This window comes from Hippopotamus amphibius, chromosome 16, assembly GCF_030028045.1.
Source record: "Hippopotamus amphibius kiboko isolate mHipAmp2 chromosome 16, mHipAmp2.hap2, whole genome shotgun sequence".
NCBI lineage: Eukaryota > Metazoa > Chordata > Mammalia > Artiodactyla > Hippopotamidae > Hippopotamus > Hippopotamus amphibius.
The window spans coordinates 3,298,722-3,322,382 of NC_080201.1; the positions used below are offsets into that span (position 1 = coordinate 3,298,722).

Consider the following 23,661-nt stretch of genomic DNA (forward strand, 5'->3'; position numbering starts at 1 on the left):
TCATCTCCCTCTGCCACCTTTTATTTTCCCTGTTTTTTGTTTTTGTTTGTTTGGTCGCACTGCACAGCTTGTGGGATCTTAGTTCCTCGACGAGGAATCGAACCCGCGCCGCCTACAGTGGAAGCACAGAGTCCTAACCTCTGGACCACCAGGAAAGTCCCATTTATTTTCCTTGTCTTTTTTTTTTTATATATTTATTTCTTTATTTTTATTGGCTGCACTGGGTCTTCGTTGCTGTGCACAGGCTTTCTCTAGTCGTGGTGAGTGGGGGCTACTCTTCCTTGTGGTGCACGGACTTATTGCCGTGGCTTCTCGTGGCTTCTCTTGTTGCAGAGCACGGGCTCTATGCACGTGGGCTTCAGTAGTTGTGGCTCATGGGCTCTGGAGCACAGGCTCAGTAGTTGTTGTGGCGCACGGGCTTAGTTGCTCTGCAGCATGTGGGATCTTCCCGGCCCAGGGCTTGAACCTGTGTCCCCTGCATTGGCAGGCACATTCTTAACCACTGCGCCACCAGGGAAGTCCTTCCTTGTCTTTTAAAGCAAACCTCATCTTCATGATAATTCACTCATAAGTACTTTTCCACGTGAATCACTAACAGATAAGGGCTTTAAAAACACAATTTCACTACTAATCATATTAATATTAGTAGTAATTTCTTTTCTTTTTTAAAAATATTTATTTATTTGGTTGCACTGGGTTTTAATTGCAGCAGGCAGGCTCCTTGGTTGTAGCTCACCAGCTCCTTACTTGCAGCAGGTGGGATCTAATTCCCTGACCAGGGATCGAACCCGGGCCCTGCATTGGGAGCGAGGAGTCTTAACCACTGCGCCATCAGGGAAGTCCCTAGTAGTAATTTCTTAATACGATCTAATACCCAGATTATGTTCAATTTTCTAGTATCTCACAAATATCTTTTTCTAGTTGGTTTGTTCAAATCGGGACCCGTCCAGGCTTCGCACGGATTTGCAGTTGGTTGATCTCTTTCTGAAGTCTCTGTCCTTCCAAATCGACTCTGACGCCCAAGTCGATATTCTCCGTGGTATCAGCTGATAAACGTACCTGGGAATTTTTACAGAGCATCCATACCTGGGCCTTACCTGGACCAGTGGGGTCAGGGTCCCGGGGGTGAACCCGGGCCTGGGTCTTTGCTTCATTCATTTTTATTTATTTACTGGTTAAGCGCCCCCCTCGGGGATCTTGGCATGCTGCTAGGGCTGGGAACCACTGGAATACTCTCAGGGGTTCTCAAGGCACTGGCAGTCATGCCCGCAGGGTGTCTTCTGGCAATGTCTGGAGATGTTTTTGGTTGTCACAACTTGGGACGGGCGGCTATGCTACTGGCACTTAGTGGGGGAAGGCCAGGGTGCTGCTCCGTGTCCTCCAGCGCCCAGGACGGCCCCCGCGGCAGATCATCATCCAGCCCCAAACGTCGAAGTGCCGACACTGAGAAATTCTGACCCTGAAGCACAACCCCGCTGTCCTCCAGGGGCGGAGGCCTCCTGGGGGAGGAAGCAAATTAAACTGGATTCTTTCCATCCTCATCTCAGCCCCATACAGTTGACAAAACCTCCCGGGGCCTCCTCGAGAGGAGGCCCCTCGCGTTAGCCCCGCGTCCCCTCCCCCAGTGCTGAGTTGGGCCAAACTCCCCCAAGGGACTGGCTGCTCCGCTCTCTGCTTGGGGCAGGAGAGCAGGGCACAGGTCAGGACACACCACTCACCGGCGGGGTGACCTGTGGCCTCCCTCTGCCACGGGCTCCACACCTGGGAAATGGAGAGAGTAGGGCTGTCCTGAGCAGGTGGTGACATCAGGCCACGGCATAGGCTCAGGCAGTGCCAGTGATGCTGTTCACTGTGCTACCTGGTGCCCAGCGCGGAGCAGGTGCTCAAAAAGTGCTTGTAGAAATGAACGGGTCCCCATTTCTCCTTGTGGAAACTGGGGCCCAGAGACAGGCTGATCTCACAACCAGTGCCCAGCATTCCACCTGCTCAGGGCTTCTCGGCCAGCAGAAGGGCCTTGCTTCTGTGACAAGAATGTGGGTGGCTGTGCCCCTCGTCCCTGGAGGCTTCCCCACCCCTTTGATGCCACCATCTCAGGAGGCAAGGGGAGCAGCCCTGCCCCACAGCTCCCTGGGGAGGAACAAGGGCACAGGACCCTCGCCCCCCTTCCCTCCAGAGGCTGCGGGTGGGGCGGGGACAGTTGGGGGGACATCCTGCCCCTAAGCCGGCCCCCTGCTTCTGTTTGGGGGAGGGGAGACATGATACATTTCCTGCCTATCACTCTGGTCCGGAGGAACCAAAAGATTGCAACATTTTTAGGAATGACTCAAAGGTAGAACTCGGCTGGGGCGCTGACTGCATTTCCTGCAGCTGCACTCACTGAAGGAGTGTCACTGTCCTGCGCTGAGACTCAGTTTCCCTTTCTAAGCTTCCAGAAGGACACAGAGCACAGGGTGTGGAGACCTTGGGCTTCTAAGGTGGAGCTGGCCTGACAGGCTTGTGGCGATGGCATGAAAAACCCTTGGTAGGGGGTAGATTTGTTCTTCCTGGCACGCTGGGGGGGAGCCTCCTGAGAAGCCCATTTGGATGAAAGGCCTCTGCACCCACACGCTTGGGAACTGGGGAATGACTGTCGGCTGGGCGTCCTCAAAACCCTGAAGGCGGCCCAGCGGCCAGGAGGCAAGTCCTAACACCCCCAGCCGGGCCGCACCCCCCGGGGTTCACCCCCAGAAGTGGGGTGCAAAAGCCTGTGTGGAGAGCCAAAGGGACAGACGCTAACACCGGGAAGCTGCCCTTGGATCACAGAGGCCATCTGAGGCCCCACAGGCCAGCGACTACATGTTGGGGCGGGGGGAGGCAGCGCATTGCTAACGCGTCCCCAGGGCCCAGGGCAGGGGTGGTGAGACGGCGGAGCCTCCCACCTCTCCCCTCCGCTCTCCGCGGCCTGGCGGTGGGGCGCGCTCAAGCACGGCCACCCGGCGTGCGGGAACCCCGAGGCCCAACCTCCAGCACCCAGGGCTGGGGTGCGCGGCTGCTGGGGGCGCCTGGCACCCAGCCTCGGGGGGGGGCGCCTGGCACCCAGCCTCGGGGAGGGGCGCACGGTGGAGAGCCCCCCAGGCCGCGGCCCAAACTCTCCCCGGGTCCCCCGCTTCAACCCCACCCCCGGGCCGGGCGAGAGGAAACCGCGGAGGGCAGGCGGAGCGCGCGAGGCGGGAGAAGCGGGCGCCGGGCGCGCCCCTGGCTCGCTCCCCGGCGAGGGGGCGGGCGCGCCCCGCTCCGCCCCAGCGCCAGGCCCGGGCAATCCGGCGCCCGCGGGCGGGGCGGGGCTGCCGTCAGCGCCGCCCCCGGGGGCCAGGGAGGGGGCGGTGGGAGGCGTGCGCGCGGCGGCGGCCCCAAGCGCCGGCCGGGGCGGAGCGGGGCCCCCGCGCGCTGCCCGGCCCGGGCCATGACCCCCGCTGCTCTCTCCTGCAGGCTCGTCGCCGCGGCCCCTCGAGCCCGGCCGCCGCCGCCCCCGGCGCCCGGGCGGGCCCCACGGTGAGCCCCCCAGCAAGCGGTGAGTGCCCCGCGCCGCGCGCCCCGGCGCCGCCCACCCCGCCCTGCCCTTCCAGAAGACGCCGCTTTTCCCCGGAGCCGCAGCCCCGCGGAGCAGCGTCCACGCCCCGCCGGCTGCCGCGGCGAGGGGGGCGTCCCTGGGGAGGGCGGGGGCCCCGGCGGGCGGTAGGGGGACCCTCGCAGGCTCGGGCGTCCCCCCAGCTTCTTGCAGACTTTTTTGCGGAGACGCGGGTTTGGGGAAAGTTGGGCCACCTCTGGCCGTGTTGCAACTTACACTGCGCGCGTGGGGGGGGGGTGTCCCCGCGCGTGGAAGCCAACGGCCCCCCCTCCCCACCTGCCACCCCGCGCTGTCACGAGTTCCTGGGGGTTGGAGCAGAAGGCCATTCCTTAAAGTTGGAGAGGAGCCCGGCCGGGGGTGGGGGCAGGAGGCCTCGAGAGGAACCATTTCCCCTCTATCGAGTATTTCAGAATGTATTATTTATGAACCAACTCACTTAGGGGCCCCCTTCGCTCCCAGGGCATCAAAGCAGGTTTGCAACCGCAAAGGGCGACCAGTGTGAACGCACTCGCGACTTTACCGGCCCGCTGAGCTCAGCGGAACGCGGGGGGCGGGGGGCGAGGGGAGGCACTCCTTTTAAAGGTGGACCCGCGGCCCGGCTCCGCCAGCCTGGTGGGCGGGGTCAGGGCGGTAGGGACCTCTTTCAGACCGCTGCTGGGCCGAGATGGAATCAGGAAAGTCCTTGCAGACTGAGCCTTCTTTGCCTCCCTGAGGATGGGGTGGGGGTGAGGGGAGAGGGGGTGGGGGGAGAGGAGGTGCAGGCAGCCTGGTGGAGGCGCTCCTGTGATGCTGCGGCCTTTGTGGAACAAACACCCCATCTTACAGATGAGGAAACAGGCTCCTGCGAGAGGCACCTGGGTTGGCAGGCTCCGGGGTTTCCTGCATAGCTCCCGGGGGTGCTTGGGGAGCCCCTGTTCCAGGCCGGGTTAAATCCAGAAAGCACCCCCTTACCTGTCCAGGCCACACCCACCTTGCATTCTGTGCCCCCGCCCTGGGTGGGAGGGAGGCAGTGTATTTATGGAAAGACTTAATCCCTCTGCGGGCCCCAAGGAAGCTGAAAGCTCCGCCAGCCTAATCTCCTCTCCCTGGAAGCCTTTCTCTTGGCCGGTGGGGTGCCCTCCGTGGGCCCCCAGCCGAGCCAGAGGTTGAGAACACCTCTGGACCTGCCCTCCGTGGCCGCGGAAAGACAGCGGTGCTATTTACTGTTTACCGAGGACTAAACGCTGGCGCCCATCACCTGCGTTTTCTGTTTTCCTTCTCTGACCTAATACTGTTGTTATCCCCATTTTACAGATGAGGACACAGAGGCTTGTAAAGATAAAGTGACTGATCCAAGGTCACGCAGGAGGTGGGTAAGTGGCAAGGCCTGACCTTGAACCCCTAGCCCTCACAGCACAAACCTTCCCCTATGAAAATATTGTTCATGTATAATATGCACACAATAACGTGTGCACATGAAAAGTGTACACCCAGATCAAGAAACAAATTCCCCAGGACCCCACTCATACCCCTTGAGCCACAGCCTACCCTGGGAGCCGGTGGGTGGTTCTGTGTGTCCCACAGGCAGTGCCACATGGTGCTTTTTATTTGGTGCAGACAACACAATAGTTTCCTTTTCTCTTTGCACTGCAAACCTGCAGGGGGTGACCAGGAGTTTGTGACTCCTAACTTCAAGGCTGCTGTAAAAATAAGGACATGTTTTCTACTTAACCCCATGATTAATTAACCATTAGCCTAACTTCTGGTACAATGTCTCTTATTTTTAAACATTGTAACTGATGTATAACATAGGGAAAGTTGCACAAATCCAGTGTTGGGTTTGCTCTCACAGAGGCCCAGAGAGGGCAGTGGGCAAGTATTGTGCTCAGACTTACATTGCCGTTCAGTGGAAGGCCACAGCTAGACCCTGCCCAGAGACAGCAAGCAGGTGGAGGTTTTGGTGGGCACCTTGCCCCTCCCCCTGGGCCCATCCTCTTTGGCTTCCTGTTGGCGGGCAGCTGTGGGCCAGGCAGGTGCCTCCTGCAGGTCTGTGGGCTAAAGACAGGGAGAGGTTCGTGCTTGCACTCTATGTCCCAGGATGGGAGGCATGGGAACGCTTGTAGCATCTGCTCCCAGCACAGTCCCTTTGGCTGCTGTGGCAGGAATTCTAATCCTCTTGTGAAAGGAAAGGGCCTTTTTTTTAAAAAGGAAGAAAACCAAGATGTGTCGTGTGCCTGCTGGGAGTCCTGATTGGTCAGTCAGTTAGTACGTCTTCCCTGTGTTTGCAGCAAGGACACAGGTGCGCAGAGCTTGCCTGGACTCGCTGAGCTGCGAGGGGAACCTGTTTCCGTCTGATCTGGTGGGTCCACCCACCTAGGCAAACGGTCACATCCCTCAGCTGTGATTCCTCACCCCTGCCCTCTCCCTGGTCCTCAGGTGAGCTCTTGGTCAAGGCTGTGAGGCCCTGTGCGCATGTTGAGTCATGACCTCCACGGGGCTGCTCTGATTTCCTCTGGGAGGTGGCTCTGCAGAGACCAAGCTCAGGCTTCTAGCTCCACTCTGCCTCTCCCTGACGCTCCCTCTCCAGGCCTGCGTGGGCTCATCTGGGAAACCCAGGTGACAACCTTTGTGTAGGGCTGCCAGGCTTAGCAAATCAAAATACCGGCTGCCCAGTGCCACGGGAGTTGCAGGTAAATGGTGGAGAATGTTTAGTAGGCGTGTGGCCTGTGCTCTGGTCGGGCATCCTGTGTGTCATGTGACCACTTCCAGTAGATCTGAAGGATTCATCCCAGGAGGGGTTGTTCCATCCTCTACAGCCCAACCCCCGTGATCCACAAAAGCAGAAACTGAAGGGCGTCAGCAGACACGGGAGCCGGAATTCCACCAGCAGGGTCCCGTCACCCCCGAGGGCTTCTTGTGTCTCCCACAGGCTGTGCTACATCTTCATCACCTTTTGCACAGTAGTGAACTGTTCTCTTCGTGTCGCAAACCTGCAGAGGGTGAGCTGGCCAGCACTCGGCTGTAGTGTGTGGCTCTTATCTGCAAGGCTGCTCTAAGGACAGTCACGGACACCTTGGCCATGTGTATCCTTTGCCCTGGAGATGCCCATGGCTTTAGAGAGACTGTGTGATGTGCAGCACGGTAGATACCCGTCTGTCCCGCCGCCGATCAGGGGAGGGGCAGACCCCTGCAGAAGAAGTAAGTTTTCATCACTCACTGCCCATCCCTGTCGCCAGAGAGGATCCTGTTGTGGCCATTGGGCGATAGAGGGGTTTTCATGCCTGGGTGCAAGAAAGAACCTGTTCTAACTCAAGCTGTTGTGCAAATAATTAACAATCTGATATTTTGAAGGGAATATAAACAGAGCCCAATTCAATAGGAAAGGGAGGTTTTTCACACTCCTGCAAATGTGTGAAAGAGAGAGAACATTTATACCTAAACTAGCAGTTCTCTTGGGTCTCACTGCCTTCCTACCATCTGGCCAAGCTAAGGCGGCCCGTCTCATGAAACCTTTTCTTTCAGCCCATTAAATCTTTATTTTCTAATGACAGAAGTATGTATCTTCATAACAATTTCAGACAGTATAGACCTCTGGTGTGTAGAATGATAGAGACTTGAAGCTTTGGAGTCCGGCCTCTCAGAGCTGCGACTCCCTGGCCACTGGCCACTTAGGCTGCATTCCCTCATCTGTACAGTAAGGATGGCGATAGTGTTATCTCGTCGGGTGTGGTCAGGATTTAGGAACTTTTGTGATGAACTCTTTTTTTTTTTTTTAAGGACAGGCAGTCTTTATTCCTTTATTTTTTAAATAAATTTATTTATTTATTTATTGGCTGCATTGGGTCTTTGTTGCTGCACACAGGCTTTCTCTAGTTGCAGTGAGTGGGAGCTACTCTTTGCAGTGCGTGGGCTTCTCATTGCAGTGACTTCTCTTGTTGAGAAGCATGGGCTCTAGGCACACAGGCTTCAGTAGTTATGGCACACAGGCTCAGTAGTTGTGGCTCTCAGGCTCTAGAGCGCAGGCTCAGTAGTTGTGGTGCACAAGCTTAGTTGCTCTGTGGCATGTGGGATCTTCCTGGACCAGAGATCGAACCTGTGTCCCCTGCATTGGCAGGCAGATTCTTAACCACTGCGCCACCAGGGAAGTCCCACTGTGATGACCTCTGCAAAGTGTTAACTTGACACCTGTCAGCTGTTACTGTCATGGTGATGAGGTTTGGGGGGATATAGCCCCACTCCCTCAGTTAGGCGTCTGTGTAGCTTCCTTCCTTCATCCTTCTTTGATGAAGGATCAAGCTTTCCCTCCTCCTTTCCGAACATCCCATCCCATCCCATTTACAGGGAGCGTCTCCCACAAAAGCATCTACTGTCTCTGCAGGGGGCTGCCCCGCACCCCCAGCAGCCCCAGTCGTGAAGGGAATGGAGTGCACGGGACTCAGTCCAGTCGGCATAAGTCACCCCAGGGAGCACTTCCTCCCACTGCAGGCCACACCTCGGAATCCGGGACCACGTGGCAGGGTGTCCCTGGTTCTCTTCTCACACGGCACCCTCACTGGGTGCTGCAAGGTGACATCATGACATGTATGGTTGACAGTGAGGTGATGACGGTGACAGCTGTCCCAGGCCCTGTCCCGGAGGCTGGGCCAGGGTGCCTGTTTTACAGATGAGGACACAGAGCCTGGGAGGCAGGGCATCGGTGTCTCAGGATCAGAGGGGGGAATGACTGGCCTAAGGTCACACAGCTCACACAGACTCCCACTTCCTCTCAGCCCCTCCCAAGCCCACCACCTTCCTGCTGTCCTTGTGGGGCCTTACAGCAACGTGCACTGGGGTGAGAAAAGTCGGTCGGTGAAAACTCCATCTGGGACTTTTAGGAGCCAGAAATAGAATCACTACACGTAGACGTGACTTCTTGATGTGACGTTTACCCGACGCTGGCACAGCTTCCTGTCCCCCGGTGTCCCCTGAATCCAGCCTGCCAGGTCCTCCTCCTCCTCCTTTCTTAACTTCCTTCCCTCTTTCCTTGAGTGTCTTGAGATCGGTATTTTTGAAATCACAAGACAGCTTTGGGGACGAACGCTATCAACTCAGGACAATTTTCTGGGAGGAACTGTGTAACACAGCGCCCCCACCCCCAGCCAGAGCCGCCGTCCCTGGCCGCCCCTCCAGCCACGTCGGAGCAGTTGTAGGAAAGCCGGACCTGATGCTCAGAGCGGCTCGCTGGGTGCTGCCGAGGGGAGGCGGTGGTGCTGAGCCGAGGCTGGGTAGCTCTGGGTGAGCTGCTCTCTGCTTTCCTTTCCTTTGTTGGATGCTTCTCTTGAAATAGTTTCGAGCTTGCAGAGAAGTTGCAGGAGTAGGAGGTGCTAGTGTATATTCTCCGGCGTCTGTACAGTGGTGGTGGTTAAGTGTGGCCAGCAGGGATCCTGACCTCAGGGCTGCAGACCCCTGGGCAGGAGACCCAGCCTGGGCGAGGGGGCAGTCGGGGGCAGAGAGAGGGAGGTAAGCTCTGGGGTTGAACACGTGGGCTTGGAGGCCCGACCCCGCCATCTGCTCCCCATGCGACGTTTTCTGCAGGTTAACGAACCTCGTGGTGCCTCTGCTTCCCCATCAGCCAAGTGGGGCTAGAAATGGTCCCAACCTCACCAGGCTGGTGTGAGGCTTGACTGACCATGAATGAGGGAGCTCCAGAGGGTCTGGGCCCATAGCGGATGCTGGAGGAAGGCGCCCGGTACTCATTCCCACAGGCCTGCTCTCCCGTTCTCTCTTCCTCTAGCCCCAGCCCCCCGTTCCCTAAGGAAGGGCATCTCATCCTGCACGTTAGAATCCCGCCCCTGCGCAACGCCCCCGCCCCCCTCCCCGCCAGAGCTTGTGAAAATCCCAGTGGCGGGCCGCACCCCAGGCCCATTGCCGGGAACCTCTGGGGGAGGACCCAGGCGCTGGTGTTTTTGCAAAGTGCCTGCCTGCTCCGTGCCGCTCCCCCTGCAGTCAGCATCACCGGGGTCTGGTCGAGATATGGCTCCTGAGGCGGGGCGGGGCCTGAGAGCCTACATTTTCCACAGCCTCCGAGTGGTGCCCGTGCTGTGGTCCAGGACCCACGCTCTGAGCAGCGCGGAGAAAAGGCCGCAGGTGGAGACCACCGCCTCCCTCCCCTCCGTCATACATAATAGCAGTCGACCCCTCTGCCACCTCTGCTGTGTGCCGCCCAGCAGAGCCCGTTCACAGCCGGCGCCTGCCAACACCCGGTCCTCAGTGACACCACTGTGCGCGCAGCGCCCCATGTTACACATGAGGAATGTGACGTCTTGGCAGGTTAGGAAGCCCGCCTCTGGTCACGTGGCTGGGCGAGGCTCTGTTCCCACGTGGGAAAAGCTTCCTTTAGCACACAGCTGTCCTGACTCAGTTCCCAAAGCCGTCTGTCTGTCTCTCCTGCCCGCTCTCAGTCCCCCAGGCTCTCCCTGCCCACAAGTCCACCCTGGCCACAGTTGAAGCCTTTATCTGACCCCTCCCCCGGACTGGCCCCTCCCGGGGTCCCACCATCTCACAGGCCTGTGCGTCACCCCAACTTCCAGCTGCCCCTCCCCCCACACCCTGGCTGCCCCGCCCGCCGGCCTCAGCGCTCAGGCCCCACAGTTTCTGGCCCAGAGCCGAGCTGCTCCGACCTCGGCGCGCACACGGCTCCCGAGGGGCCTTGTGAGAATGCCGATTCCGGCCCAGCGCGTCTGGGTGGGGCTCAGGTGCTCCATGGTCAACAAGCTCTGGGGCTGTGGGGGTCTGCGGGGGCGGTGTCTGGCCTGCACAGCCCCCTAGAAGGTGCAGGCGCCTGCCTGTGCTCAGGATAGCCTCCCAACGACGTAGGCAGCCTCCAGAGACCCCACAGTCCAGCTCAGCTCTGGCCCTTCTGTGGCCTCTTCCTGCCCTGACCCCCCACCCCCTGGTTCCTCCAGTGGGCCTCACCCCTCTTGTCCTCTGGGCCTTTGCACGTTCTGGTCCTGCCACCCGGGAGGCCGTTTCCTGCTTGGCCGCTCCTGCCCGTCTTTGGGGACGTGGTCCCCCCGCCTCCCAGGCTGGGGCGGGAACCCTCCTCTGGCCTCCTGGCCACCGTCGGCTTCCCCTGGGCGTGTCACGCCGCTGTCGGCGCCCGTTTGTCTGTGTGGAGGTGAAGGGCCTCGTGGCCTTGGATGCACGGTGTTGGGTCTGAGACCAGATGCCCAGGTGGAAATGCGTAAGAAAAGTATGCAGGGAGATGGGGGGGCTGGGAGGCCCGAGCCCCAGGAACGAGGCGGGCAGAGAAGGCAGGAAGGGTGGGGGACACCCAAGGACAGTTGGGAAAGCGCACCTGCCTTAGATCCCGGCCTCGCGCGGGACAAAGAGACAGTGGGCTTGCAAGCTCAAGGGCAGGGCTCTCCGACACACGCCTGCCCCCCCCCCGTCAGAGGTCTGTGGGCACTGCTCACGGCCACCCTGCGCCCCTCACCCCGCCAGCCGGCACACAGGTGTCTCCCCGGGAGGGAAGGGATCCCTGCCCTCAGCCTCTCAGAGGCCCGGGGACCCTCCGCGGTAGAAATAAGGGCCTGCAGAGCCTCGCAGACCCCTGTGAGGTGGCCCCAGTGGGGGATGAGGGCCGTCCCGGGTTGGAACCCCAGCTCCGCTCTTTCTGGTAAGCTGAGTGGCCTCAGACAGCTGCCACCACCTCTCAGAGCCTTGATCTCCACATCCATAGTATGGGGACCGTCGTAGCACCTCACAGGGTCGTCACCGAGGGCTGAGTGTCGGGCGGCTGCCTGTTTATTCATCAACTACGCAGAACGCTCAGGACCGTCCCCGGGCAGGGAGATCGCGGGAACACGGGCTGGGAGATTTTAATACCCGTGGACTCTGGACTGGGTTCCCTTTGCCTGTTAGATCTCTAAAGGATTTGCATTTTAGAAGAGGGGCAGCGTTATAACCAAAGGTGCCCCCGTCACGTGGGCTGAGGCCCACCTCGCAGCCGCACGCAGGGCCCTCTCGTCCCCGAAGCCAGCGAGGCTCTGCGGCCCCGGAAAGGCGCGGCCAGGTGCTGCTGGTTCTGCCTCGGCCCAGGCCAGGCCTCACCTGCACCTTCACGGCTCAGCCGCCGCGCTGGGCCTCCTCCAGTATATTTAGCTTTGAGGCGCCTGAAAGTTTTTTCCACCAGCACACGCTTGTCTCTGAGCACATTCAGCCCAGATGTAGCCGTGACCTCGGCCGCGGTTTCTCTCCACCGCTGCTTCCTGTTGTGCCCCTGTCGGGTGGGGGGCGGGGGCCTGGCCACGCGTGGCCGATCCTGACAAGCCTCTGCTCTCTCCCCAGGCTGCAGAGGCGCCGACATGGGGCTGAAGCTGACCTGCCTGAAAGGTAAGCGGTGGCTCGCTCCCTGCAGCTCTTATGGGGGCCGGGGGGCAGGGGAGGCAGGAGAGCCTCAGGCCCTGAGGCTCCAGGGTTGCTGGCCCCGAGACGGAGGGCGCACCCTCTCAAGGCAGCCCTGTCCACAGCAGGCGCCGTGCACGTGCGTGCTCCGACGCCGAGCGCTCCTCCGGGCCTTCCCTCTCCTGGAACTGAGTGACGGGGAACGTCCCAGCGCCCCCCACGCCTCAGGTCCCCCTCGGAGGGGTGACTCCCAGGGCCTGCAGAGCCAGGGAGTAAGCGGCCCTGGTGGAAGGTGCCAGGCACGCAGGAGGGTGTTTGCTCCCCGCCCCCAGGGCCTGTTATCACCGAGATAGGATGTCCCACCTGCCGGGTGCTGGGCAGGGAGGGCCGGGGGAGGGGAAGGGCCGGCAGGGAGAAGGTTCTAGGACACAGAGTCCTTGAGGGGTGTTGTGGGTGTTGGCAGAGGCAGCCCAGAGCTGTCTTGTGCTCTGGGCCTTGCTGTCCAGCGTCTGGCTGTCCCAGGGGCGTCTCAGACCCACACGACCCACACAAAGCCCGTTACTGGGTGACAAACGCTCCCAGCCCACGTCTTCCCAGCCTGAAATCTGGGTGTCGCCCTGGCAGCCCCTTGCCGACTCCCCTCCTGCCTTCCCCAGTTCCAGCCCTCTGCCACAGGAAGTCAGGAGGGGTTCCGAATGGGGGACCAGCCTTCAGGTCCCACTGCTAGGATGGGTGAGCTCCAGGAGAGCCTCTGGCTGGCCCTCGGTGGGGGCGGGGCATCTTGAGGGACAGCTCCTCCAAGACTGCAGGCCAGTGGGGACCCGTGGTCCCCCGGGAGGAGTGGGGGAAGGCGTTTGTTGAGCGGGCGTCCGGGAGGGGTCGGGTCCCGTGGTTGGGTCCAGAGACCAAACCCTCAGAGCTCAAGGACCCTTTTCCCTTAGATTTTGCTCTGGGGATCTCCCCAGTACTGGGCACAGAGTAGGCATTCAGGACAAGCTTTTTGTGTTGGTTTTCAATTGTGGTAAAATATACGTAACATAAGACGTAGCATTTTAACTGCTTCTAAGCGTACAGTTCAGTGGCGTTGCGTACCCTCACGTGGTTGTGCAGCCGTCCCCACCATCTGTCTCCAGAACTTTTCCATCTTCTCCAGCTGAAACTCTGTCCCCATTGAACACTAACTCCCCCTTCCCCTCCCCGCAGCCCTGACACCCACCACCTACTTTCCGTCTCTCTGGATTTGCCCACTCTGGGCGCCTCCCATAGATGGAATCATACGGCCTCTGTCCCTTTGTGTCTGGCTTACTTCACTCAGCGTGATGGTGAAGCTCCGTCCATGTTGTAGCAGGCGTGTCAGAATATCCTTCCTTTTCGTGGCTGCATAACACCCCATTGTGTGTAGACCACGTTCAGTTTATCCGTTTATCCCTTGACGGACACTGGGCTGCTTCCACATGTGGCTCTGGTGTCAGGACATCTTTGACAAACCGAGATCCTGGAGGAGCCTCTGGGGGCCACTTGCCTTCCAGCCCGAGGCTGGGGGCTCGGCCAGGGGAGGAGACCCAGGAGCTACAGATGCTGAGAATCCCTGGGAGACCTCCCCACACCCATCTGCCCACCTGCAGGACTGAAGCCCAGGCAGCAGACTGAGTGCTCCTGGACTGGGAGCTTTTAAAGCGGCCCTGGAGGAGCTGAGTGCTGGGAGGGGTGCCGGAGCCGGTGGCACCAAGCGAGGAGCATCTTTCATCGCTGGCTCCCTGGGGCCGGCCCACCGCCCCCTCCCACCCCCAGCCCCACCCAGCCTTGGTCTCTGGAGATGAGGAGGCCCACACAGGCTTGGGTGTGACTCAGGGCATGGGGGTGGGCCGGGGCACAGAACCCCCCTCCCTGTGCTTAACCAGGGTGACCCAGGCCCAGCAGCCCCGGGGCCCCGGCCCCTGCTCCCCTGCGGAGGGCTGGATCCCTGCGCCCGTGCCATTCGGTGCCATTCCCGGGCGTCCACGTCCCTTCCCTTGCTGCCCTCGGGTGGGCTCGCCTGGCTGACGGTGCCGGGACTTGCAGTGTGGGCACCTTCTCGTGTTTATTTTTTAATTGAGTGCAAGTGCTGTATTTCTCTAGCCAGCATCACTTTCACCATCCTTTTTTTTTTCTTTTAAAGATTTATTATTTATTTAGTTATCTTTGGCTGTGTTGGGTCATCTCTAGTTGCTGCGCACGGGCTTTCTCTAGGTGTGGAGCGGGGGCTGCTCTTCGTCGTGGTGCACGGGCTTCTCATTGAGGCGGCTTCTCTGGTGGCAGAGCAGGGGCTCTAGGTGCGTGGGCTTCAGTAGTTTCAGCACGTGGGCTCAGTAGTTGCGGCATCGAACCCGTGTCCCCGCATTGGCAGGTGAATTCTTAACCACTGCACCACCGGGGACGTCCCCTCTCACAATTCTTTAATGCCTGTGTCCAGTTCTGCCAAGAGTGGGTCTGTGGGTTGTTTCCAACACGTTGCTTTTGTGGATAACGTCATTTTGAGCATCTTTGCTTTCTGACTTTTAAAAATTATCATTTATTTGGGGTAAATTCCAGAAATCAGAATAACCTGGTCAAATAACAAGGATAAATGGTGGCTTCTTCCTGGGGGCTCGGCCCGGGCAGGGCCTGTTCTGTGCATTCTGAGCTGGTCAGCTCATCCATCCCTCCTCCCACCACCAAGTGGGTACTTCTGGGATTCCCAGTTTCCAGATGAGGAAGCTGAGAAACAGAGAGGTCGTGTAGATGCCTGCGACCACACAGCGGGGACCCAGGTGGGATCTGAACCCAGACAGGCTGTCCCAGAGGCCTAGCTTTAGCCACCGCAGGTATGGCCTCTTCCGAGGAAAACGTTTTAATTGAACGCGCGAAGTGGCCACTGCAGCCAGAAGCTCTGAGCACGTGCTCTCTGAAACCCTCACGTTTAACCCCGTGAGAGGGTGTCTGAGTTTCCTGCGGCCACTGTAACACATTACCACAAACCAGGGGGGCTTAAAACCACGGAAATCTATTTTCTCACAGTTCTGGAGGCCAGAAGTCTAAAATCAGAGTGTCAGCAGGGCCGTGCTCCTTCTGGGGGCTCAAAAGGAGGATCCCTCCTGCCTCTTCCAGCTCCTGGAGGCTCCAGGGATCCCTGGCTTGTGGCCACCTCCCTCCAGTCTCTGCCCCTGTCTTCACGCGGCCTCCTCCCCTGTGTTCCCGTGTCCTTTCTCTTAGAAGGACATTGCTCTGTCCTTTGCCTTATGAAGACACCAATCTTTGGACTTAAAGCCAGTCTTAAATCCAGGATGATTACATCACAAGATCCTTAACTAATTACAACTGCAAAGACCTTATTTCCAAATAAGGTCACATTTTGCAGTTCAGGGTAGATGTGCATTTGGGGGGAACGCTACTCCACCCACCACAAGTCCCTTCACCTCTGAGCCTCCTGCGTGTGGGACAAGAACACAGCTCTCTGTCTTATTTTTAGAACGTGCGCATTGCCTGTCTGGCAATAAAGACTCAGCGCAAGGTGGGCGTTCATGAGCGTGTGACCTTGGAGAGAGCAGCACAGCTGTGCTGAAGTCCTTTTGTTTCTGGTTCCAAAGGAGAGTGGGCACAGCGGCACACTTTGAGTGGGGTCCTTGTGCTCGAGGGCCTGGCCATAGCAGCCGTGACCGGTAGGGATGGTCCACTATCCAGAGAGCACGTCTGTCACACTTTCTCGTGTAAGGGCTGGTGTCCCTGTGATCTCGGCCCTGCACCCAAAGTGTCTTCCCCCAGTTTGCTCACCTCATCCTGACGGCACCTGGACAGCGTAGGTGATCTTACAGATGGGTAGACCGAGGCCCAGGGACCGGGGCTCAAGGCCCCAGGGCCGGTCAGGACGGGCTTGGCTCCGCGGACAGCGGGGAGTGGGGAGTGGTTTCCCTGGTTGGTGAGCACGTTCTGTCACGGTCAGCCGCAGGTGGGGCCGTGTGGTTCTCAGCGGAGGTCCCCGACCTGCAGCCCCAGCATCACCTGGGGGCCGGGCAGAGGTGAGAATTCTCGGGACCCACTCAGACCTGCTGAGTCAGAAACTCTCGGGTGTTTCCACAAGCCCTCTGGGGGATTCCAGGGTCTGCTCAGGGTGTAGAGCCACTGGTGAGGTAGCTCTGGAATCAGAGATCCGAGTTCAAATCTCAGTTCTGCCCGAACAGCTACAACCTTGTGCAAATCACTTCACATGCCCAAGCCTCTGTTTCCCCATCTGTAAAATGGGGTGATGAGTGGAAACAGCTCCTGAGCTGTGTTTCAAGAATAATCTGAGATGAGCACTAGAGAGGGTGCCCAGGGTTTCCTGGCCCTTTGCACCTTCCTGCTCTGGAGGCAGCTTCAGAAGTGTGGGGACCTCGGCAGGGCAAAGTTAAACTGGAGGTGTGGCCTTTCCCAGGTGGGGCCACCTCGGGGCCTGGCATGGTCTCTGGGATTCCCCAGAGGATGCGCGCTCCAGCCCCAGCCAACTTCAGCATCACCGTGGAGACGGGATCCTGAGAACTGGGCTGGTCCCAGAGGACTGTCCCTCTGGGGCCAGGCAGGAAAGGGCCAGGAGATGGGGACCTTGTCCTGGCTTGCTGGTTGGTTCATTTGTTACAATAGACTATTTTTTAGAACAGTTTTAGATTTATAGAAAAATTATATGGTTCCCATATACCCCGCGACCAGCTTTCCCTAGAGTTGATGTCCTACATTAGCGTGGCCCATTCATTACGGCCAGTGACTCAGTACAGGTACATTATTTTAACTAAAGTCCATACTTTATTCTGATTTCCTTGTTTTCACCGAACGTCCCCGTTCTGTCCCCGGATGTGATCGGGACCCACCTGACGTTTAGTTGTCATGTTTCCTGAGGCCCCTCTGGGCTGCGACAGTTTCTTAGAAGTTCCTTGTGTTTGTGATCTTGACCGTCCTGTGGAGGGCCGGTCAGGTGCTTTGTACGATGTTGGGGTTTGGCTGACGTCGGTGCTTTTCCATAGTCTCTTTTGTGGAGAATGGGATGCCGGTGAGGGTGGGGACCCAGGAGGCCGCGGAGGCCGCTCCCATGCCGCAGGGCACTAGGACCCCTGACCGCCCGGGCATCTTTCCCAGCTCCCTTCCGGGGCAAGAACGGGCAGCCCTGGCGCCCTGCCCAGGGCAGAGATTCCGTTTTGATGACGTTTCCCAGGTGATCGAACTGTGTAGCCTGGGGAGAGAACCACTGTCTGAGGCCCCTGTCCTTGCTTTCCAGGTGGGCCTGGGGTGCAGACGGACACCGGAAGATGACAGGGACCAAGCTAGCTTGACTGGGCTTCAGGGATGCAGGTTCCAATCCGGGGCTTGTTGTGGAACCTTCTGCACAGACCTCCGCCCAGGACACAGGGGCTCTGGGGGCTCGGAGACCCCCAGCCCGCTCAGAGGAGGGGCGGGCGACCAAAGCCTGTTGTAAGCGCTGAAGCAGATGGGGCTTAGTTTGGCCCGCACGCTCCCCAGGGGAGCAGGCGGTCCTCCTGGCTCACAGCAGGGTTCAGCCCCGCAGCAGGCTTAAGCGAAACCCGGCACCTGCTGTCCTCCCGAAGGAGGGAGGGAGGGAAGGAGGCCCACGTCTCACCGCAGGTGGGAGACGAGCCGTGGTCCCTCACCGGGGCCCACACGGGATTAAGCCTCATCGCCTCCTTCTTCTGGGGGCTCCACGGGGTCAGGAGTCACGCTGCCTTGCTCACCTCGGAGCCCTGTTCCTGGCTGTGGGCGGCGTACAGTAGGGACACCGTAAACGTGTGTGGAACGAACAGTCTCTTGACTTTAAGATGTGAGACCCTCCCAGGCAAGGCCCTGGCCGGCAGGGGCGGCTGTGCCGTCTCACGCCCTCACCCAGGAGGGGGTCCACGCCTGCCCTCCCCTGTCTCCTGCCATCTGCTGAGCAAGGCTTTGAGGAGACGTCTCGTGATCCCCAGGGTACAGGTAGGGAAACGGAGGCATCAGGTGCTAAAGCTCCCCACCCCAGGTCTCACAGCTAAGATGAGACTGCGCTGGGGCCCCGCGTGCCTCGGGAGCCTGACCGGGCACCCTGGATGCGAGTCCCCCTGCCCAGCTCCGTGCCTGCAGCTCCCTCCGGGCCTGGCATGGGCGTAGGGCTCCAGAAGTGCTTGTGGAGTGAAGGAAGGATGGAGAGCGAGCCTCCCGACGAGGACAGGAAGGAGGGGACGGGACCCCGAGGAGGGGGCAGCAGTGCTGGACGCGCTGCCTGGTTCCGGCCGCGCTCGGTGGACGGGGACCTTGTGCTGCCGAGGATGCCCAGGTGAGGGCCGGGCTCACCCACGGTCAGCTGCTGGCCCGGGGGGCTGACCCAGCTGGTTACCCGGGCCCTCGTGGGCTGTGGTTCCTCAGCCTCACGGTGCGGGGTAGACGTGATTCTGGGCCAGGATGGAGCGGCCCCACGTCCTCCTCCGACCATCCCTCCCCGCCACCCGCCATCCTTCTGCCTCTGCCTCGCAGGCCTCGTGGGGCCCGAGGCAGGTGAGTGTGAAGCTGAGACAGGTCGACCGGTGCACGTCTCGCGCGACCTGGCTGAGGGTCTTCAACTCCCTGAACCAGTGCTTTTTGTTTTCCATTGTAAAACGGGCTCCGTTAGACGCTGCCCAGGGCGGGGCTGTTGCTGGGATGGAAGGAGGCGTGCCGGGAGCTGGGAGCAGGGCCTGGGGTGCGGGGTGTGCGCAGGAGTGGCCTCTGGGGGCCGTTGCTGTTGCTGAGATGAGCCCACACTGGTTTTTCCCTTTCAGAATGTCTTTGAAGTTTTATTTATGACCATGGGCCAGGCCCTCTGTGGCCAAAGCCATAGTGGGGGATCCTGGTGTCCACCTTCAGGGGTCCCTGACTTGCCCAGGGGTCCCTGACTTGCCCAGGAGTCCAGCACACAAACGGATAGCTGTCCTCCGTCTGTCCCAGGTGGCAGGACAGACCTGTGGCCTGGGGAGCGCGTGTGGCATCGGTGCCCACGGTGGGCAGCTGGGCGGGCCAGCGGCGGGGTCGGCCTCCCGTGCGTTTGTAGCTAGGCTTCTGCCTGTCCCACGGGAGCTCGGCAGCTGAGATGGCCCTACAGAGCTGTCCCGGGTGGAGGGGGACAGGCCTTTTACCTGGCCATCTGCTGGGGGGGCTGGCCCTGAGAGCAGGGGCCTCCCTAAAGTGTGTGACTTAGGCACCTTGCTTGCCGCCCCCCCGCCGGCTTGGTGAACAGCCCTCTGGGACTGAGGGGAGGTCCTGGGAGGGCGGAGCTCTGGGCCGGCAGCGGGCAGCACGCCGGGCCGCAGCGGACCAGCCTGGCCCTGGGGGTGGGGGGGGGGCGGTCTGGGCCACGTGGACGGAAGGCTCGGACCAGGTGCTGTGGGACCGGAAGGGCCTGCCCCTCAGGATACCTGTCCTCTGAGCCAGAGCCCCCCGGTCGCAGCCGCCCGCCACCGCCAGCTGCAGCTCCTGGAGGCTTGCTCCGTGGCCCAGCCACGGGCTTCCTGCCTGTGGGTGAGGAGGGCGAGGCACGCAGGGGCTGCGCGACAGCCGCGAAGGAGGACCCGCCGCTCCCAGTGGGTGGGGAGCCATTTCCAACGCGGGTGGCGACGTGAAAAGAACAAGGTGCAAAACACTGATCTGATGCCACCACCTGTGTCGGAAGAAGAAAGGAATGTGCCTGTGAACGCACTCGCACGTGCAGACAGAGAATATTCTGAAAGGAGATGCGACGAAACAGTATGGTGGCTGTCTCCAAGGGAAGAGTGAGGTGAGAGCAGGGCTCGGATGGGCTGGAGTCTCTTCCAGCTGCCCGTGTCTCTGGCCCGGGGAAGCCAGCTCAACCCCGTTTCCCAGGACTCTGTGGTGTGGACTCCGGGCTCCTGAGTGGCTCAAGGGAGAAGCGTTGCTGGTGGCGCTCCCATCCCCGCTCCTGCCTCTCCAGGCCTGGGCTCCGAGTTCTGCCCCAGCCCCCTCGCCGTCCGTCTGCTGTCTCACCTCCTCGCCTGGAGCGGACCTCTCCAGCAGGAATGCCCCACCTCCCCCTTTTCCCCATTCCACCTCCTAAATCTGGTTCTGTCAACCCCTCCTCAGGAAATGTTTTATTTCTCTTTTTAATTATTTTTATTTTTAAATCTGTGAAACATCCGCATGGTGCAGGATGTCAAACGTGCAAGAGAACATGTCGTAGAAAGTCAGCCTGCTCTCACGCCTCTCCCAGCCACCTGCTTGGAGGCAGCTGCTGTTGCCTCCCCGTCTTTGGGCAGCTCTGTTGTCTGGCTGCCCATCTGCACCCCGCTCAGGCCTCCGCTGCCCGCAGCTGGGGGATAGGTCCCTGTCCTCTGGGCCCAGGCTCCCCACGTGCTCTCCAGTTTGCTCTGGATAGCACTAGTCACCCCTTCCTCTGGGACTAACTGGAGTCTTCTAATTGCACAGTAATAACCACAATATTCTATGAATAGCAGCAGTAACGACGTGGCCCCGCTAAGCACCTGCCATTGGCCAGGCTGCCCAGACACCTTCCACCTAACCGCACGTGTCCTTACGAGAGCCCTGCAGGTTGTGGGTTAGGATCTAGAGCGAAAGTTCAAATCTTTATTCCGGCAAGGGGCCGACCACAGGTAGCATCTTTGTAGCTGGGGAAACACAAGCTCAGAGAGGTTAAGAAGCGTACTCAGCCCACACAGCTGGCTCAGGGCAGACTGGGGAGGGCAGTCCCTCTGGCTCAGGCCATCCTCAAGTCACTTGCCGTGGCTGCAGCCACGCAGACATGCAGCGGAGCCACCTGGGACAGAGGAAACCACCTGCTCCCTGGCGCCTGCTCGGAAATGCCCAGGTAGTTCGTAACGGCTCTGGCCATGGTTCTCAGCTCTGGGGGATCTTGCCCCCCACCAGGTAGAGTTGCCAGATTTAGGAGGAGAAAAACATAAAATGGGCTGCCCCGTTACATTTGAATTTCAGATGAACAAGGACTAATTGTCTGGGATAAGTATGTCCCACATATGGCATGGGACATACTTACACTAAAATATTGTCCTGAATCTTAGCTGGCACCCCTACCCCCAGGGGACAGCTGGCAATGTCCGGAGACACGTTTTGTTGTCACAATTGCGGGAGCCACAGCATCTAGAGGCCAGGATGCTGCTCAGCCCCCTCCAACGCACAGGACAGCCCCACCGCAAGGAATAACCTGGCCCCAAACGTCAGCAGTGCCAAGGCTGAGGACCCATAGCTACACACATCGCGCTCTTCCTGTGGCCCAGGCAGGCGTCGAGGGCTTTGGAGATTTTCTTTGAGTTCAGTTCTCCGTCCTCTGAGGGCGGGCCTACTCTTGAGTCCAGTTTAGAGGCGAGTAGACTGAGGGTCACAGGGCGGGACCGCTTGCCCATCACACAGGGGAGAGGTGACGGAGCTAGGCCTGGCCCTGCTGTCTGAGCCCTCACCCTGCATGGCCAAGACCCTGAGAAGCCTCCCCGAGGGGCGGTGCTGGGGGGAGTAAGTCCTGCCCACCAGGACCGGGCAGGGCAGGGCAGGCCAGGAGGGAGGGACTGCTGAGTCCTGCAGAGGCAGGAAGGCGGTTGCTGCCCAGTCTGGGAGGTGAACACACTCCCCCGTTTGCGGTGCCAAAGCCTCTTTCTCTCTGGTCCCTCCTCCCGGGCTTTCTTTCCAGCAGCTCATCCCTGACGCAAGCTGGGGCTTTTTCCTTAATTAAAAAGAGATTTAAAACATCCACTGCCATCTCCACTGGGCCCGGGCTGCTGAGAAGAGGTAAAACCCCCACCCATCCTGGCCTCATTTGTAATAATGCAAGGCTTTCCCCTTAATTGGAATTTAAAAAAAAAAAGATTAAGTGCATCTGGAACCCTCGGAGGCATTTGTCCATTTGCTTTTTTGAAAGACCTGCACTAATTCCAGACACCCGGTTGTCTCTGAGGAATTAGTGCCAGCCCCAGCCTCCACCTGGCCCCAGGGCCTTTGTGTGTGCCACGGCTGACCCAAGAGTCCTCCCTGCCATCTCCGAGGCCGCGCGCTCGCGCTCTCGCTCTCAGCACAGCCCCCTCTGGAAAGGCTTTTCCGACTCCCAGCGTCTGCCCCAGTCCTGCTGCTCCCTCCCGTCGTCTGCTCCTTCTTCCTCCTCTCACCGACCAGGCTCTGGAAGGTATTTCTCTGTTCCCTGGCCCCCAGGAGGACAGGCTCAGCGTCAGATCCCCTGTGACTTCTCTGTGCCTCAGTGTGTCCATCTGGAAAATGGGCCTCGTTGGGAGGACCAAATAATGAATCCCTGCGACGTGCTCATACAGCCCCCGCCTCCCGTGAGCACCGTGGCCACAGCTCAGCCACGTGGGCCCCTCCCGACAATGGCTTGGACCAGAGGGGACCCTCCCTGTTATTTTTTCCAACCTTCTCCGAACTCGGGGGTCCCAGTGTGCTGCTGGGGCCTGGAGTGAGGGGTGGAGGAAGGCATCGTATGGGGAGGGGCAGAAAAACATCTGTTGAGACTGCCATGTCCCCAGCACACAGTAGGTGCATAATAGGTGCATCTCCCCTGAGCCTGGCTCCGTGCTGGGGGCTTATCCCTGGCTCTGCAGGTGAGCAGACCGGGCAGGGAGTCACAGCGGGGAAGCAGGAGGACAGAGAGTCAGATTCGGTTTTTCCTCCTTCCCGAGCCCGTGGCCTTTCCAGCCCCCAGCTGGAGGAAAAGGGTCTCCTTTGAGTGTTGAGTTGGAACCAGGAACATCTTGTCAGAGTCACTCCACAAACAGCTATGTGACTGCAGGGAGGAGACAAGGTCCCTGATCTGCACTCCGAGGGCGGCTGGTGCTCAGAATTGGCTGAATCAGTGAACAAGTGCTCCAGTTAGAGTCTCGTGCTGTTCATAACAGCTTGTGTTTATCGAGCGTGCGCTGCAAGGCCGGCCCTGTGGTTTCCGCACCTGCAAGATGCACGAACAGGCAGACCCCTTGGCTGGAGCGAGGGCTTCAGTGTGGCTCTAACCCCCTCTGCGCCGCCTGGAGGTGGGGACCGTGAACTACCCCCATTTTTGCAGGTGAAGAGACGGGGTCCGGGGTGGAGGCACTGCCAGGTGGACCGAAGCCCAGGTGTACAGTCTGGCCTCCCCCTGCACTGTGGGCCCGGCAGGGCCACTGTGTGTGACGGTGGCTTGGGGAAGAGTGGATGTGGTCCCAGGGACGTGGTCCCAGGCAGGGTGTGCGAGCTGGCACCACGCTGATGGAGCGCCATTTTTAAAGTAACCAGTAGAGGGCGCCCATAAGCCACGATGCCGTCTCTAGGCTCCAACCCCCTGGGGCTGGCCTCCGGGTGGCCTGGGGCCGGACTGGTGCCCCGTGCCCCGTGCCTGGGGCACCCTGAGCCGAGGCTAGGCCTGGCTCAGGGCTTCTGAAGGATGGGACGTGGTGGCTGATACCACAAGGAGTGATGTGGATGCTCAGGCCTGGAGCCACCCAGCCTCTGCGTGTCCTCAGACACATTACCTCCCTTTCCCAAGCCATGGTTTTCTCGCTGGAGAATGGCCATGACCCTAGTGTCCAATCCGAGGGATGGTGTGAGGATTAATGCAAACTCAGCCCAGAGCCTGGGGTGGGGGTGGGGGGGTCTCGGTGGGAGGCAGCAGTGCTCCCCTCCCCCAGTATTTATCCCCAGGCCCCAGCCCGCAGGAG

The 23,661-nt window shown here is 59.8% G+C and overlaps 1 protein-coding gene across 4 annotated transcripts in view; it reads left to right on the plus strand.

The window, feature by feature from the left end:
- C16H16orf74 (chromosome 16 C16orf74 homolog) overlaps positions 1 to 23,661 on the plus strand; it is a 43,338-nt gene that overhangs the window by 11,667 nt on the left and 8,010 nt on the right. Inside the window, exons 2-6 of one of the 4 annotated variants that reach the window (XM_057712833.1) lie at positions 3,469 to 3,550; positions 4,901 to 4,955; positions 5,875 to 6,022; positions 6,516 to 6,784; positions 11,915 to 11,959. In XM_057712833.1, the coding sequence (XP_057568816.1) occupies positions 6,688 to 6,784; positions 11,915 to 11,959 (142 nt within the window). In that variant the 5' untranslated portion in view covers positions 3,469 to 3,550; positions 4,901 to 4,955; positions 5,875 to 6,022; positions 6,516 to 6,687. Of the gene's footprint in view, positions 1 to 3,468; positions 3,551 to 4,900; positions 4,960 to 5,874; positions 6,023 to 6,515; positions 6,785 to 11,914; positions 11,960 to 23,661 lie in introns of all 4 variants that reach the window. The other 3 variants (XM_057712836.1, XM_057712834.1, XM_057712835.1) reach the window with 3 other exon arrangements.